Source organism: Canis lupus, chromosome 9 (genome assembly GCF_048164855.1).
Source record: "Canis lupus baileyi chromosome 9, mCanLup2.hap1, whole genome shotgun sequence".
NCBI lineage: Eukaryota > Metazoa > Chordata > Mammalia > Carnivora > Canidae > Canis > Canis lupus.
The window spans coordinates 64240667-64254325 of NC_132846.1; the positions used below are offsets into that span (position 1 = coordinate 64240667).

The 13659-nt window shown below is 38.4% G+C and overlaps 1 protein-coding gene across 12 annotated transcripts in view; it reads left to right on the plus strand.

Annotated features, from left to right (window-relative positions):
* The window catches only part of UNC79 (unc-79 homolog, NALCN channel complex subunit), a 239232-nt gene that overhangs the window by 186530 nt on the left and 39043 nt on the right, over positions 1-13659 (plus strand). For all 12 annotated transcript variants that reach the window (XM_072839735.1, XM_072839727.1, XM_072839734.1 and 9 more), the window contains 6 exons: positions 283-321; positions 6108-6220; positions 6309-6394; positions 7302-7475; positions 10436-10504; positions 13473-13583. In XM_072839735.1, the coding sequence (XP_072695836.1) occupies positions 283-321; positions 6108-6220; positions 6309-6394; positions 7302-7475; positions 10436-10504; positions 13473-13583 (592 nt within the window). The remainder of the gene's footprint in view (positions 1-282; positions 322-6107; positions 6221-6308; positions 6395-7301; positions 7476-10435; positions 10505-13472; positions 13584-13659) is intronic.

Below are 13659 nucleotides of genomic sequence, written 5' to 3' on the forward strand. Positions count from 1 at the left end.
CAGTTTGTAAATTTGGCCTGGTGATAGAGGAAACTAGCTTAACTGTATGTGTCTCCGTTGAAACACCTGATTTGATGCAGAAAGCAGATCTCAGGAACTGGGCTAGGTTGAACGCCGGAGGCTGACCACCAAGTGGGCCCCCTGTCCCTAACCAGGGAATTTGTCAATGGTTTTCCTTGTGTCCCCATCTGAGCTGGGACCACAGTGGGTCCTGCTGCAATACTCATGCATTTCTTCCTGAAAACTGAATATATTCATATAACTCTGTTTACTTTCTCCTAGGTTGGCATCCAGCACTACTTTTTCTAATCAAGCAGAAAGGTAAGGTCCTAAAGTGGGTCCAAATGTCACTTTCTTTTTGTCCTCTGTGTATATCTGTCCTGTTTCTAAAACACCAGTGTGTGTACCTAGAAGGAATGTCTTTAGGTTCAGTTGCAGCTCCAGAGAACATTTCCGGTCATTCATTAATTCATGCGTGCATTCAGTCATTTTATTTTTAATCTTTTTATGCATTCACTCATTTTAGTCAACAAATATTTATTTTAGGGACACCTGGGTGGCTCAGCGGTTGGGCACTTGCCTTCGGCTCAGGTCATGATCCTGGGATCCGGGATTGAGCCCTGCATTGGGCTCCCTGCGAGGAGCCCGCTTCTCCCTCTGCCTATGTGTCTGCCCCTTCACTCTCTCTCTGTGTCTCTCATGAATAAATAAATAAATAAATACTTAAACAACAACAACAAAATACTTATTTTAGACCTGCTTTGTAGCAGGCAATAGGCTGAGTACATAGGTTTCAATTAGGGGCAAAAGTGACATGATTCCTGCCCTATGGGAACCTATAGTCTGTCTGGGAGGCAAACACAGATAAAATATTTGCACAAATTTGTCATTGTAAACAGTGCTTAGTGCTATGGACACAAGTATAGAGAGACTGTAAAATTCATTTATTTAGCGAGTATTTATAGAGTGACCACTAGGAACTGAGGATACTAGTTAACAAAACAGCAAGTCGTGGCTCTCCTGAGCTTATGTTCTGGCTGGGGAGGCAGACAATAAGCAAATTAACAGAAAAACTGATAATGTAATTTAATATCATTCAGAACTAAACGCTATAAAAAATAATCAGTTAAGTCCAGGAGATACAGAACAAATGGAGATGATATTCTGGGTGTAATAATGGTCACGGACAGCCTCTCTGAGAAGGTGGTTTTTGAACAAAACCTGAAAAGGGAGGAGAGAAATCTATGTGGCAATTTATAGAAAGAATGTTCCAGGCAGAAGAAACAGCAAATGCAAAGTAAGGAAAGTGCCCAGGATATTTGGGGAGCCAGAGACTAAGGCAGGCCGGAGCAGAGTGAGCAGAGTAAAAGGTAGGAGAAGAGCGGACAAGGGGAGGGCAAGGCATTCCAGGTAGGGCCCGGGAGGTCATTGTAAGGAGTTGGGCTTTTACTGAGGTAAGCAGGGAGTGAGGAGCAACATGACTTCACTTCTGTTTTGCCAAGAACCCTCGGCTTTTGTGTTGAAAGTAGGTCATGCAGGAAAACAGGTCAGGGGTAGAAGCAGGGAAGCCGGTGTGAAGACCATTTCAGTGGTAGGTGCAAGATAATAAAGACTTGGTTTAAGGTAGTGAGAAGTGGTCTCATTAAGGATACATTCAGGAAATATTTTTAAAGTTGAGCCAACAGAATTTGCTGTTGGTTGGATGTTGGGTTTGAGAGAAAGAAGGCAGGAATGATTCCCAGTTTTGTCCAGACAGCTGGGTAGATGGCTGCTGGGCCATTTACTGAGATGGGCAAGCCCAGCTGAGAGATGGCAGGTCTGATGTTGCCTGGGCATTAGGAGGAAGGGGGAAGGATAGAAGGGCTTCCCTGAAGAAGTGGTGTTTACACTAAGATCTGAAAGAAATGAGTTGGGTTTAACTATGCAAATAGCTATGGAAAAAGCATATCCCAGGTCTTGAGGTGGTAAGGACATTGTATAGGAGTAACTATAAAAAAGCCAGTGTGGCTAGAGCCCAGAGATGTGAGATTGGCTTTCCTGATTATACAGGGCCTATAAATTATATGAAATATTTTGGGTTTTTCTAGCAGCATTGGGAAGCTGCTGAAGGATTTTTAAGCAGCAAGAGGTGTGTGTGTGTAGCATGTACAAAAGTTACTTTAGCTGCAGTGGGGAGAGGGGACCAGAGGACGGCAGGAATGTGTACTGGATGGGACTTTGGACACATTGATCTCTCTGCTTTAATTTTCTCATTTATAAAAGAGAGATACTATCTATAGCCTTCTTGTGCCTCAGAGGGTACTTGCTGTGAGGTCCAAGTGATTAAGTATATGTGAAGCTTAACTGTAGCAGCTCCTGCAAACATAAGATGGTGCTATTGTTACTGTACTTCTGTAACTTTTGGTTTTAGGAATATTTGCTCTTCCTTTTCATGCTTATTTATAGAGGTTTTTTTTTTTTACTTTTTCCCCTAATATTTTATTCTAAAAATTAAATATACTGCAAAATTTGAAGAACATTATAGTGAACACTTACATACCTATCACCTAGATTCTACAGCAAACATTTTACTGCTTTATCATCTATCCATCCTTCTAGCTTTCCATCCATCCATTTTAGTTTCGGTTGCATTTCAAAGTAAATTTCAGATATTAACATACTTCATATATTCTTTGGCCAAGTTATCATTAACTAAAGTTTGACTTTGTTTTAGGCTTTTTTTCTTTTGATGCAAAATTTCCATGCTAGAGAGTTCACTTATTTTATGTGTACTGTACATTCACTGTTTTTTTGACAAATGCATACCCTGGCATGACCTAAATCCCTGTCAAGATACAGAGCATTACCGTCGCCCTCAGAAGGTTCCTTTGTGTATCTTCCTCAGCTCCACCCACATAAGCAAATGATAGCCTGATTTTTTTTCTACCATAGAACTTTATATAAGTGAAATGATACTGAAATTTGTCCATGTTGTTGCGTATTATCAATAGTTTGTTTCCTTTTTAGAGCTGAGTACTATCCCATAGTTTGTTTCTTTATTCTCCTCTTGATGGACATTTGCATTGTGTCCAGTTTGTGGCTATTATAGATAAAGCTGTTATGACCATTCTTATACAAGCCTATTTGTAAACCAAGTTTTTTTTTTTATTTTATTTCTGTTAGATAAATAGCTAGGAATGAAATTGTGGCATAAGAGGATAGTGTGTGTTTGATTTTGTAAGTCACTGTCAGAACTTCTCTTTAAAGTGGTTGTGCTATTTTATATTCCCACCAATAATGTATGAGACTTTGGTTGTTTGACATCCTTGTCAAAATTTGGTGGTGTTGGGTCTTTTAAATTTTAACCATTCTGATGAGTATCACATGATAGTTTGCATTTCCCTGATAGAATAATGCTGTTGAGTCTTTTTTCAGTGCTCTTGAAGACCCTCTATAAATCTTTTGTGAAGTGTGTGTTCAAATCTTTCACACATTTTTAACTGGGTTGAGTTGCAGGATTTCTTTATATAGCCTGAATACCACCCTTTATTAAATATATTAAATATTTTCACCCAGTCTGAGGCTTATCTGTTCCTTTTATTAATATATATTTTGATGAGATGTTTTTAGTTTAGATGAAATCTAATGTTTAAAAATTTTGTTTAAAGATTTTATTTCTTCAAGAGAGAGAGAATGAGAGAGAGAAGACCTGAGCTTGAGGTTGTGGGGAAGGGTAGAAGGAGAGGGAGAAGCAGACTCCCCACTGAGCAGAGAGCCCACAGGGGCTCAATCCCAGGACCCTGGGATCATGACCTGAGCCCAAAGCAGATGCTTAACCAACTGAGCCACCCAGGTGCCCCATAATGTTTTAAAATTTTTAAATAATTTATGACTATTTCTTTTTTTTTCTTTTTTTTTTTTAATTTATGACTATTTCTTACTGTTGTCATTGCCCATCCTCAAATCAAGAAGATATTCTCCAGTGTTTTCTCTAAAAGTTTATATTTAGCACTTATGTGATCCATCTCAAATTAATTTTTATGTATAATGGTGTGAGGATAGGGATTGAAATTCCTTTTTATCCATGTATAAACCCAGTTTTTGCAGCACCGTTAAAAAAAATAATAACTTTCTCTTTCTCCACTGATCACTTTGTTTTCTCTTAAAATTAAATATAGTAAGTATTAGGGTCGATCTATTTCCAGACTCTATCCTGTTTCATTAATGCTTGAGTTGGCACCACACACTTTCTTGAATATTGTAGCTATATAATAAGTCTTGAAGTCCGAGAGTATGAATCTTCCAACTCTGCTCATTTTTGCCAAGAAAGTTGATTTGCATATTCTAGATTTACCAAATTTTCGTATACATTTTAGAATAAACTTCTCAGTTTGGGGACAAAAAGCCTGTTGGGATTGTACTGAGACTATAAATTAATTTGGTGATAACTAACAACATAAAAATACTGAATCTGTCAATTCATGAATATGGTATACTTATTTCATTCAGTCTTTTTTGTTTCTTTCAGCAGGGTTTTGTGGTTTTTAGTGTAGAGATCTTACACATCTTTTGTTAAATTTATTTCCAAGAATTTTGGGTGTTTCAATGCCAATGTAAATGGAATTTTTTAAAAAAATCATTTTCTAACTTTCTGCTGCTAGTTTATAAACATTAACATGTAATAAGCTGGGTTCACTTACTAGTTGTAGTAGATGCTTTTAAAGATTTCTTAGGATCTAAAAGCATTTGTATGTTAAAAAATGTCATTTCTGTAAATTGTGACAGTTTCTCTTCTCTTTGATTTTTATGCCTTTTATTTATTTTTTATTGTCCTATTGCAATGGCTAGAACCTCCAGTACAATAATAAAGAAGTCAGTGAGCCTCCTTGCCTTATTCTTGCATTTACAGAAAAGCCTTTAGTTTCACCATTAGCTATGTTTGCTGTAGGTGTCCATAGGGGCTCTCTACTGGATTGAGGACTTCTCTTTTGTTTCTAATTTCCTGAGAGTATGTATCATGAACAGATATTAATTAAATTTGTCAGATGAGTTTTCTATATCTGTTGAAATAACTGTATGGTTTTTGCCCTTTATTATTTAATATATTCAATTCCATTGATGAAATTTTGAATATTAAGTAAGTCCTTCATACATTTCTGGGATAAACTATTTGGTAATGAACCATCATCCTTTTTATCTGTAGTTGGATTCAATGTCCATAAGGACTACTGATTTGTATTGTTTTGTTTTCATTTCTTTTTTGTTCCTTCTTGCTTTGGTTTTATTTGTTTTTTTTTGTAATGATTTTATCTGATGTTAGTTTTAGGGCTATGCTAGCCTCATAAAATAGGGTGGGAAGAGTTTCCTACTTCCCTAATTTTTGAAAGAGTTTCTGTGAGTTTGGTGTCATTGCTGCATGACCTACAAGTTTGAATCAGCATTTCAGGGTAGACACAGCATAATTACACGGTTTAGGTAAGAAGGACTTTCTGCCACTTACCTATTTGGGTGCTTTGATTTCTACTTTCTTCCTCTGTTAATTTACCCCCTAATCACCTCTGGGAATGTCCTTCCTGATACTTAGGCCTCAGGAGTGCATAATCATCTCTTGGCTCCCTTTTTTGATGGGTAGAGGTGGTGTGCAATGTAAGGGGAATTGCACAGATCAAGAAAAGTTCTCCTATCTCTCAATAGCTATGAACATCTCTCTGCCTGCATTTCCTCTCAGATCAGCTTTCCATGAGCTAATGACACTATCTAGGAGTATCTTGCTAATAATTTCATCATGGTTTTCATCCTGAACTCTGCCATGTTCTGGACTTGAAGCCTTTGTAGGCTACCTTTTCTTTCTGGGCCTCAGAAGCCTCAGCTGTATGTACTTTGGGGTGGCTGGAATTAGTTAGACTGGAACCACTCTGACATTTCCTGGTTCTCTCTTTCTAGAAACTTATTGTTAACAGGGATTCTGTGGAACTACAGTATTTCATCTTACTAATGCAAATGACAGTGAGGTCTTCTGTAAGAGAATTAATGTGTAAATACTCTAAATAAGGAGGTACAGAAATATGTAAATTCATGCTGGGTGCTCCCTGAGTCCCTGTCTTTTCTCTCTCCCTATTCAACCCCAGCATGATGGTTCCTGGCAACGCTGCAGGGGTGGCCAAGCAGTTCCTCCGCTGCATCTTCCATCAGCTGGCACCCAATGGCATCTTCCCGCAGCTGTTCCAGAGCACTATCAAAGGTAATTCCTCCACAGGGAATCCAGACACCACAAATGTGCCCAGTCGCTGAAACCTGAGCACTACTAAATCTGATTGTTGACTTTCCAGATGGGACTTTTTTACGGACCTTAGCCACATCTCTGATGGACTTCAATGAACTGAGCTCTATTGCTGCTCTCAGTCAGCTCTTGGAGGTAGGCCTAACTTGATGACCCACCCCTCCCGAAATCGTGCCTAAGAAATTAATTCAGTCCTTTAATTTAAAAGTTAAATTTGAGTTAAATATTAAAATGTCAAGTTAATCTTAAATAACTTAAAGGGTTAAAGTTAATTAAAAATAAAAATTGCCAATGCATGGAAGAGTGTCAGCTGGACATTGCTGTTTTGTGTGGATTTACTCTCTATTTAAAGTTTCTAGACACCCTCAACTCAGGAGTGGGTGGGCAGCTGTAAAGCACACTCATCCCCATACAACATTCAGGCCTTCAGAATGTGCAGTGGGTAGAGCAGTGTACAGTGTATCAAGAGACTTGGATTCAAGTCTCAGCTTCCCTGCTTCTTTGTTGCATCATGAGGTTTGGATTCAAATCCTATTTCTTTGCTCAGTCATAGGACTTGAAGTCAATTCTCACCTCCATTGCTTGTTCACTGTATCACAATGCTTGGGTTCATGTGTCCAGTCCTCTGCTTATTATGATTAGCTTTCTCAGTTAGCTTGGAGGGTTGGCAGATGACCCTAGAGACTTTGCTGCTTCTGTAGTTATTATGCTCAGGCTTTGGCCAGCAGAGTTTCCAGCAGGAATCATTTATTGTATCTTCTTAGCACCCTAACTGCAAATCCTTAAAAGATGTTTCTTATTTCTCACTCACATTTCATCTTCTCTCACTGAATTAAAGTCAACAGTTTTCCCCAAGTTTCTATGAATTTGTCATTTCTTCTCTGTGTTCCTCCTGCCTATTACAATGAATAGCCCATATAGTAGGCACACAACACGTGTTTAAGCCGTGCATATATGATTTTTAGAGCTGATCTTTGACAAATAGCTGTCTGAATCCCCACATTGTTTCAGCAGTTGATTGCCTATGCTTTTGTGTTTTTAGGGTCTAAATAACAAAAAGAATTTACCAGCAGGGGGTGCTATGATACGCTGTTTGGAAAACATTGCTACCTTCATGGAAGCTTTGCCCATGGATTCTCCTAGCAGCCTCTGGACCACAATCAGCAACCAGTTTCAGACATTTTTTGCCAAGCTGCCTTGTGTTTTGCCTCTGAAGGTAAGCTGAGTCCAGGATTTCATTTTCAATTATGATCTTAGAGTTTGCCATCTGCTTATAGAGATTTAATGTTTCATAAAGTGCTATGCAGAATCTCTGTTAGCCACCAAATGCAGACTGTGATGTAGATTGTGCTCTCCAAATGTACAAGCTTACAGCAATCTGCCATAGGCATTTTGACATAGTCATTTCATGTTTCCAGTTGATTTTTAGACATCTAAGATATTAGTAGATTATGTTCATATACAAATTTTTCTCAAGAGATGAGTGGAACTACAGTATAAGTAAATAAGTAAGTGTGTAAGTAAATATATATATAGTTTTACCTAAAAGGAGACTGGACATACAATGTAAAGCTAAGTTTCAGAGAACTATCTAAAGAGAAATGATTGATTGTGTTTGTGAATGAAGTACTTGCAGGACCAAGATGATATTATATTTCTGTTTGGCTACTTTACCATCCCCCCACACACCCCCCACTCCCGTAGCCACCATACCCTCCTCCAAGAATACACACAAATTACCTAGCTATGAATCTGATAACCTAAGGATCATTTTCAACATGAGCCCATTAAGTGTAGAAGCAGAACTCTAAACTGTACAAGCTGGGAGAGACTTATAAAAACCATCCCTTTGATGGTGGCAGTGTGAGCATTAGAACTCAAGTCTCTTGACTCCTGTCCAGTGTCCTCTTCAATAACTGATGCCTAGAGTCCTTCTAAAGCAGGGGTGAATTGAAGGCATTCAATCTCCTACTAGGGAGAAAGGAGGTGGGTGGTCGTGGCCATTTCTAGGTCCCTGAACCTTATTTGTTCTATAAGCTTTTTGTGCTTTATACATACCACAGAAATATTTAACTCACAATAAAATAAATCACTTGTTGATCTGACCAGTGAAGTTACATGTTGGCAGTACCATTTCTGAAACAAGTATCACTTGTATGGAAAGTGTTTTATAAAGACAAACCAACCCTGACAATGCCTTTTTCCAAATTAGTAGATTTGGAATATATAGCCCCAAAATAGGGTCTGTAAGGATAATTCAGAGGCCTATAGCTGTGTGCTGTGTGCTGTTTTCTCTGATTTTAAAAGTTAGTATGAGAAGTGGGAATACTGAGATCTTGACCATCTCTCACAGCCCATGATCCTGTCTGCTCACAAATCTGGAGTTGCTGAATAAATCTAAGCAAAGAGAGTTAGCATTGTACTTTGAGACCATGTGTGCATATAGATACTGTAAATGCACATGTAGGAAGTCAAGTGATGCATTTTAACATGGTCCCATAGAATCTCTCCAGGACCAAGAGCCATATAGGGCTAGTCCTTGCTTAAGGTCACAGAATTGAAGAGAAGGGATGGGTCAGGCATGGCAAATGCAGATGCCTGTAAGTTGATGCTATAATAAAAATATTTAACTTCATCCCTGACCAGTTGGAACTATTGCCACCTGCAAACAACTGGTAAGCCTAATTTGTGACAGTCAGCCCTGCCCATAGGGACCCTGACTGCAAGGGTATTGAGTGGAGTAAGATAAGATAATACAGAGAACTGAGACCCTTGAGAAATGGAAAGCACCAGTCCCTCTAACAAGTCCAGCTGCTGCAGCATACCAGCCAGTTGTCACATGGGAATGCCGGCCTACTGTTGTTGGTCTTCCCATGGTTTTGAAGAGGATATTTCCTGATTTTTAAAACACCATGGTGACCTGATGAACAGCTAGTCTTCAGCTTCTGGTTTAAAGTAATGTAAATGTCACATGAACTCCGGTTGGTATTTAGCAAAGTAAACCAATAATATTGGAACTAGGCCAATAGTTCCCTTAGAAGGGACCAGTAAAACACTTTCAGAATTTATGTAAAAACTCTCCCTCTAGATCAGATCTGGGTACTGCCTTTGATCATATTCTGTTTTGTTTTTAATATCTGGGGAAAATATTAAGCTGTTAAAAAGCCTTCTGTAGTTTGATCTTATCAGTTCAGAGAAGTGGTTCTCAATCTTCAGGGTGTATCAGTGTTCCTGCAGGGCTTGCTAAAAAGCAGATATCCTGGGCCTTATTCTAAGAGTTTCTGATTCACTGGCACTGGGGGGGGGGGGGGGGGGGGGGGGGGGGGAGTACAGCCTGAGGATTTACATTCTGACAAATTTCTAAGTAATTCAAAGTGCTGCTGGTTCAGGGGGTTATACTTGGGGAACCACTGGCTTAGTTTGTTCCCTTCTACTAAAGGTTAGTATGGTATACAGCTGCAGGGATTGTAACCTACTAATGTGATATGTTTACAATGTGAAATAATATTGCTTATTTTTGTTGTAACACCCCGCCCCCAAGTAAACTCAATTTAAAAAGTACATTTGATGTGGAATCTTGCCAAAATACAACTCTAATAGATTTGGGAAGCATAGTTTTTTTCTTGTAGAAATTTTCCTGCTTTTTTGCAGGTTTTTATCATGTCTTTTAGTAGCAGAGGAAGGGCAGATGAAACTGGTTCTTATTTGGATTAATAAGCCTAATGGTTTCAAATACATCTGAGTAGTTTTTTTTTCCCCAATATGACCCTTGACAAATTAGTCTATCTCTTTAGAGTTAGACACATTTGATATCTACCTACCCATCTATCAGTCTGTCCATTCATCCATCCATCCATCATCCATCCATCCATCTGTTCAATTCTTTATCCAACTCACTCTCTGATTTACTTTTAAAAATATATCTTTGAGAAATAGTTTAGGAGCTATGCTTAATTATTTAGCTGTTTAATATTATTTAATTAATGGTTTGATTAAGTTTTTTAAACCTGAGAATGATTTTTTTTTCAACATGAATATATGGCATAGAAAACTGTAAGGAGGCAGCAGCATTTGAGATTTTTTCCCCCTAAAATAAATGCTTATAAAAAAATACATGAAGCAAAAGATATATTAAAGAAGGGTACTGACTTTTACTTTTTTCATATTTGTTCACAGTGTTCTTTAGATTCCAGTTTGAGAATTATGATTTGCCTCTTGAAGATACCCTCTACCAATGCCACAAGGGTATGTATTATATGTTTCAGTAAAACAGCCCACTGGTTATTCAATTATTTTTTAACCTAAAAAGACAGGTATATTAATAATTTTGAAGTAGTTATTGCATACTGAATGTTTCACTTTCAAACATGGTGAAAGTGTCTAGTATAAAGAGTTCTAGTATGTCACAATATCATTTTTTATAATTGGCCCTCTTAGTTCTGGGCTATGGCCAACAGTCTGCCCTCCACACTGTGATCTAGGTGATCCTTCCAAACACAGATCTTACTGCCTTGATTCCTTGCTTAAACATCTTTGATCCCATCTCATTTCTTTTAGGATAGTGTCCAAATTTCTTAATGTGGCATTCAAGAAGGGACTTCATTAATTTGCCAGCCTACCTTTCTAATTTCAGCTTCAGCTCCTTGTCCCATCCCCCATGCCTCCTGCCTACTTTCAGAACCATCATCATTATCATCAAAACAACAACCACTGTTTGTTGAGCACTTACCATATGGCAGGCATCATGCTAACTCTTTTATGTTTATAATCTTATTTAATTTCATACTTCCTTGCCTTGGCTTCAGCCATTTCCTCTGCCTGAAATGCTTTATTCTCTCGCTGATGAGGTGAACTCCTTCTCATTCTTCAAGATGAGAATCTGAATCCCATTTAAATTAAAAAAGTGAATTGGAATTCTCTGTAGCAACTTTCTCCCATATCAGATCCCACAGTACTTGATAGAGCTCTCTATGCCAACACTTACATTGTATGAAAGTCTCCCCAGTGAGACTGTGAGCTTCATGAAGTCCACACTGTGTCTCCTTCACTGTGTATTCCTGGGCTGCATTATATACAATGTTTCTGGGCTGAATTATATAGAATGATGCAGTAGTTTGCATAGCAATGGCTATAACTACTAGTTAATATACCAAGAAGCCACATCCCCTGTAACTTTATACCTTGACTGTGCTTTCATAAACTAGTAGTTTGTGCAGGAAAAGTTGCAAAGAGATCATTTGGTCTAATCTGATCATTTATAGATAAAGAAACAGGCTCAAAGAGAGGAATTGGATTGGCCAAGGTTATATAGCTGGTTAGTAGAAGGTTTGAGACTTGAACCTAGATCCTTTGATTCCAAGTTCCTTGATTTTTCTGGTATACTCTACCGGCCCATCACTAGCTGCTTTGCTGGATTAAAAAAAAACAAGGTTTCTTATTTAGGTTTGAATTCAGATTTTTTTTCTTTTCTTTTTTTTTTTTTTGGTGAATAAAGATGCGTTATATATCAACTGGAGATATAGTCCTGTTGCCGTTCATCTATTATCCGTATTTCAGGGCAACAACATTTATACAGAGCAAAGAATACTGAATCAACAGTACTATTCTGAAGGGTTCCTCTAAGATTTTCTATATGGAAAGTGCTATACGGGTTTCTGTAGGGAATATAAACAAATAAAGGGCATAATTCCTATCCTCCGGCATGACTAACATGTAACAAATACATTTTTATATCAATAAGGAAAAAGGATCTAAAAAATTCTCGTATCCTTTGATTTAGTTATTCCTTTTCTGGGAATCTCTTCTAAATGAGAAAAATGAAAATGTAAATTTCACACAAAACATGTTTATTGGAATGTTATTTATAATAAAATAATAATTAAATAAAACTTTTATAATCCAGACCACTAGGACTATGGAGGTTGAGAAGTAGTGGAAATCATGGCATGAAAATCTTTTGGAGCCCCGTTAAAATTCTGTCTTCCCTAAAGAGCAGTTCTACCTCTGGAAAATTGCCCTGGAATTTGGATTTGAATTCCATTCAATAGCTGTATGGCCTTAGGCGAGCTGCTTGCCTACTTAAGCCTCAGCTGCAGAATAGGGACACCAGAGTTCCAGAGTTCTGATGCAGATCACGACTAACAGTGACGGAGGGCTCACTGCTGCCAACCTACATTACCTCCCCAATTTCTGACAGCAACACTAATGAGGTGGAGACCACGATTATCCTTATTTTACAGAGGAGAGAACTAAGTCCAGAACTAAATCACTTATTCCAGGTCACAGAGAGCTGGAGTTTGAAAATAATTGTGTGAGATTCTATACTTTGTGTCATTAACTATTATAACATACTGTCCCTCTGGGATTGTCATAAGAAATTTGAGCAATATAAATTATGTAAAAGCACCTAACTGCCTGATACTTAGTAGGTTCTCAATAAATGTTTCTAAATGACTTTAGAGAGCAGATGGATCTTAAACTGACCCTTTATGGGTGGGATTCAGATGGAGACACCAAAACTGTGCCTTCCTGATAAACACTGGCAAGAAGCTGGGTCGTGATGAGTTTTATCTAAGCTAATAGTGCTTTGTACTTACATGCACGGTGCTTTGTGCTACTTAACCAAGATGACAGATTTCAAAGGAGCTGGAGGGGTGAGCCCATAGATGCCTACAGATTCTGAGATATAGAATGGAAAATCATAATACAAACCTCACAGAGTCTTGGTTGCTGGGGTGGACATGAAGACAGTGTTGGAGTTGATAAGGTTTATAAATGATGCCACCTGGGAAAATGGATTTCCTTTTCTAACAATAAAATGATTAAATCATACTCTTTCAGGCATTGATTGAAGGTACAGTTCTGTTCTTGTTACATCAACAGAGTGGCTCCAGTAGCCACCTGGCTACAGATTTTAAATAAAGGAACAATCCCATTAGTTAAAGTATCAGAAGACTTTAATACTTTTTTTTTAATTATTTATTTATGATAGTCACAGAGAGAGAGAGAGAGAGGCAGAGACACAGGCAGAGGGAGAAGCAGGCTCCATGCACCGAGAGCCCGATGTGGGATTCGATCCCGGGTCTTCAGGATCGCACCCTGGGCCAAAGGCAGGCGCTAACCTGCTGCGCCACCCAGGGATCCCCCCCCCTTTTTTTTTTTTTTAAATGAAAGAATCCGCAGTTGATTTTCTTTGGCCCCAATCTCATTGCAGAGTCTGCTGGAGCCATTTTCAAAACTGCTCAGCTTTGTAATTCAGAATGCCGTCTTCACTCTGGCCTACCTAGTGGAGGTGTGTGGTCTGTGTTACCGAGCTTTCACAAAGGTAAGCCCGCCTACGTGTTTGTTCTCTGGGAAACTGAAAACTGGCAGGGACATTCTTTCTAACCAGTGTCAATGCT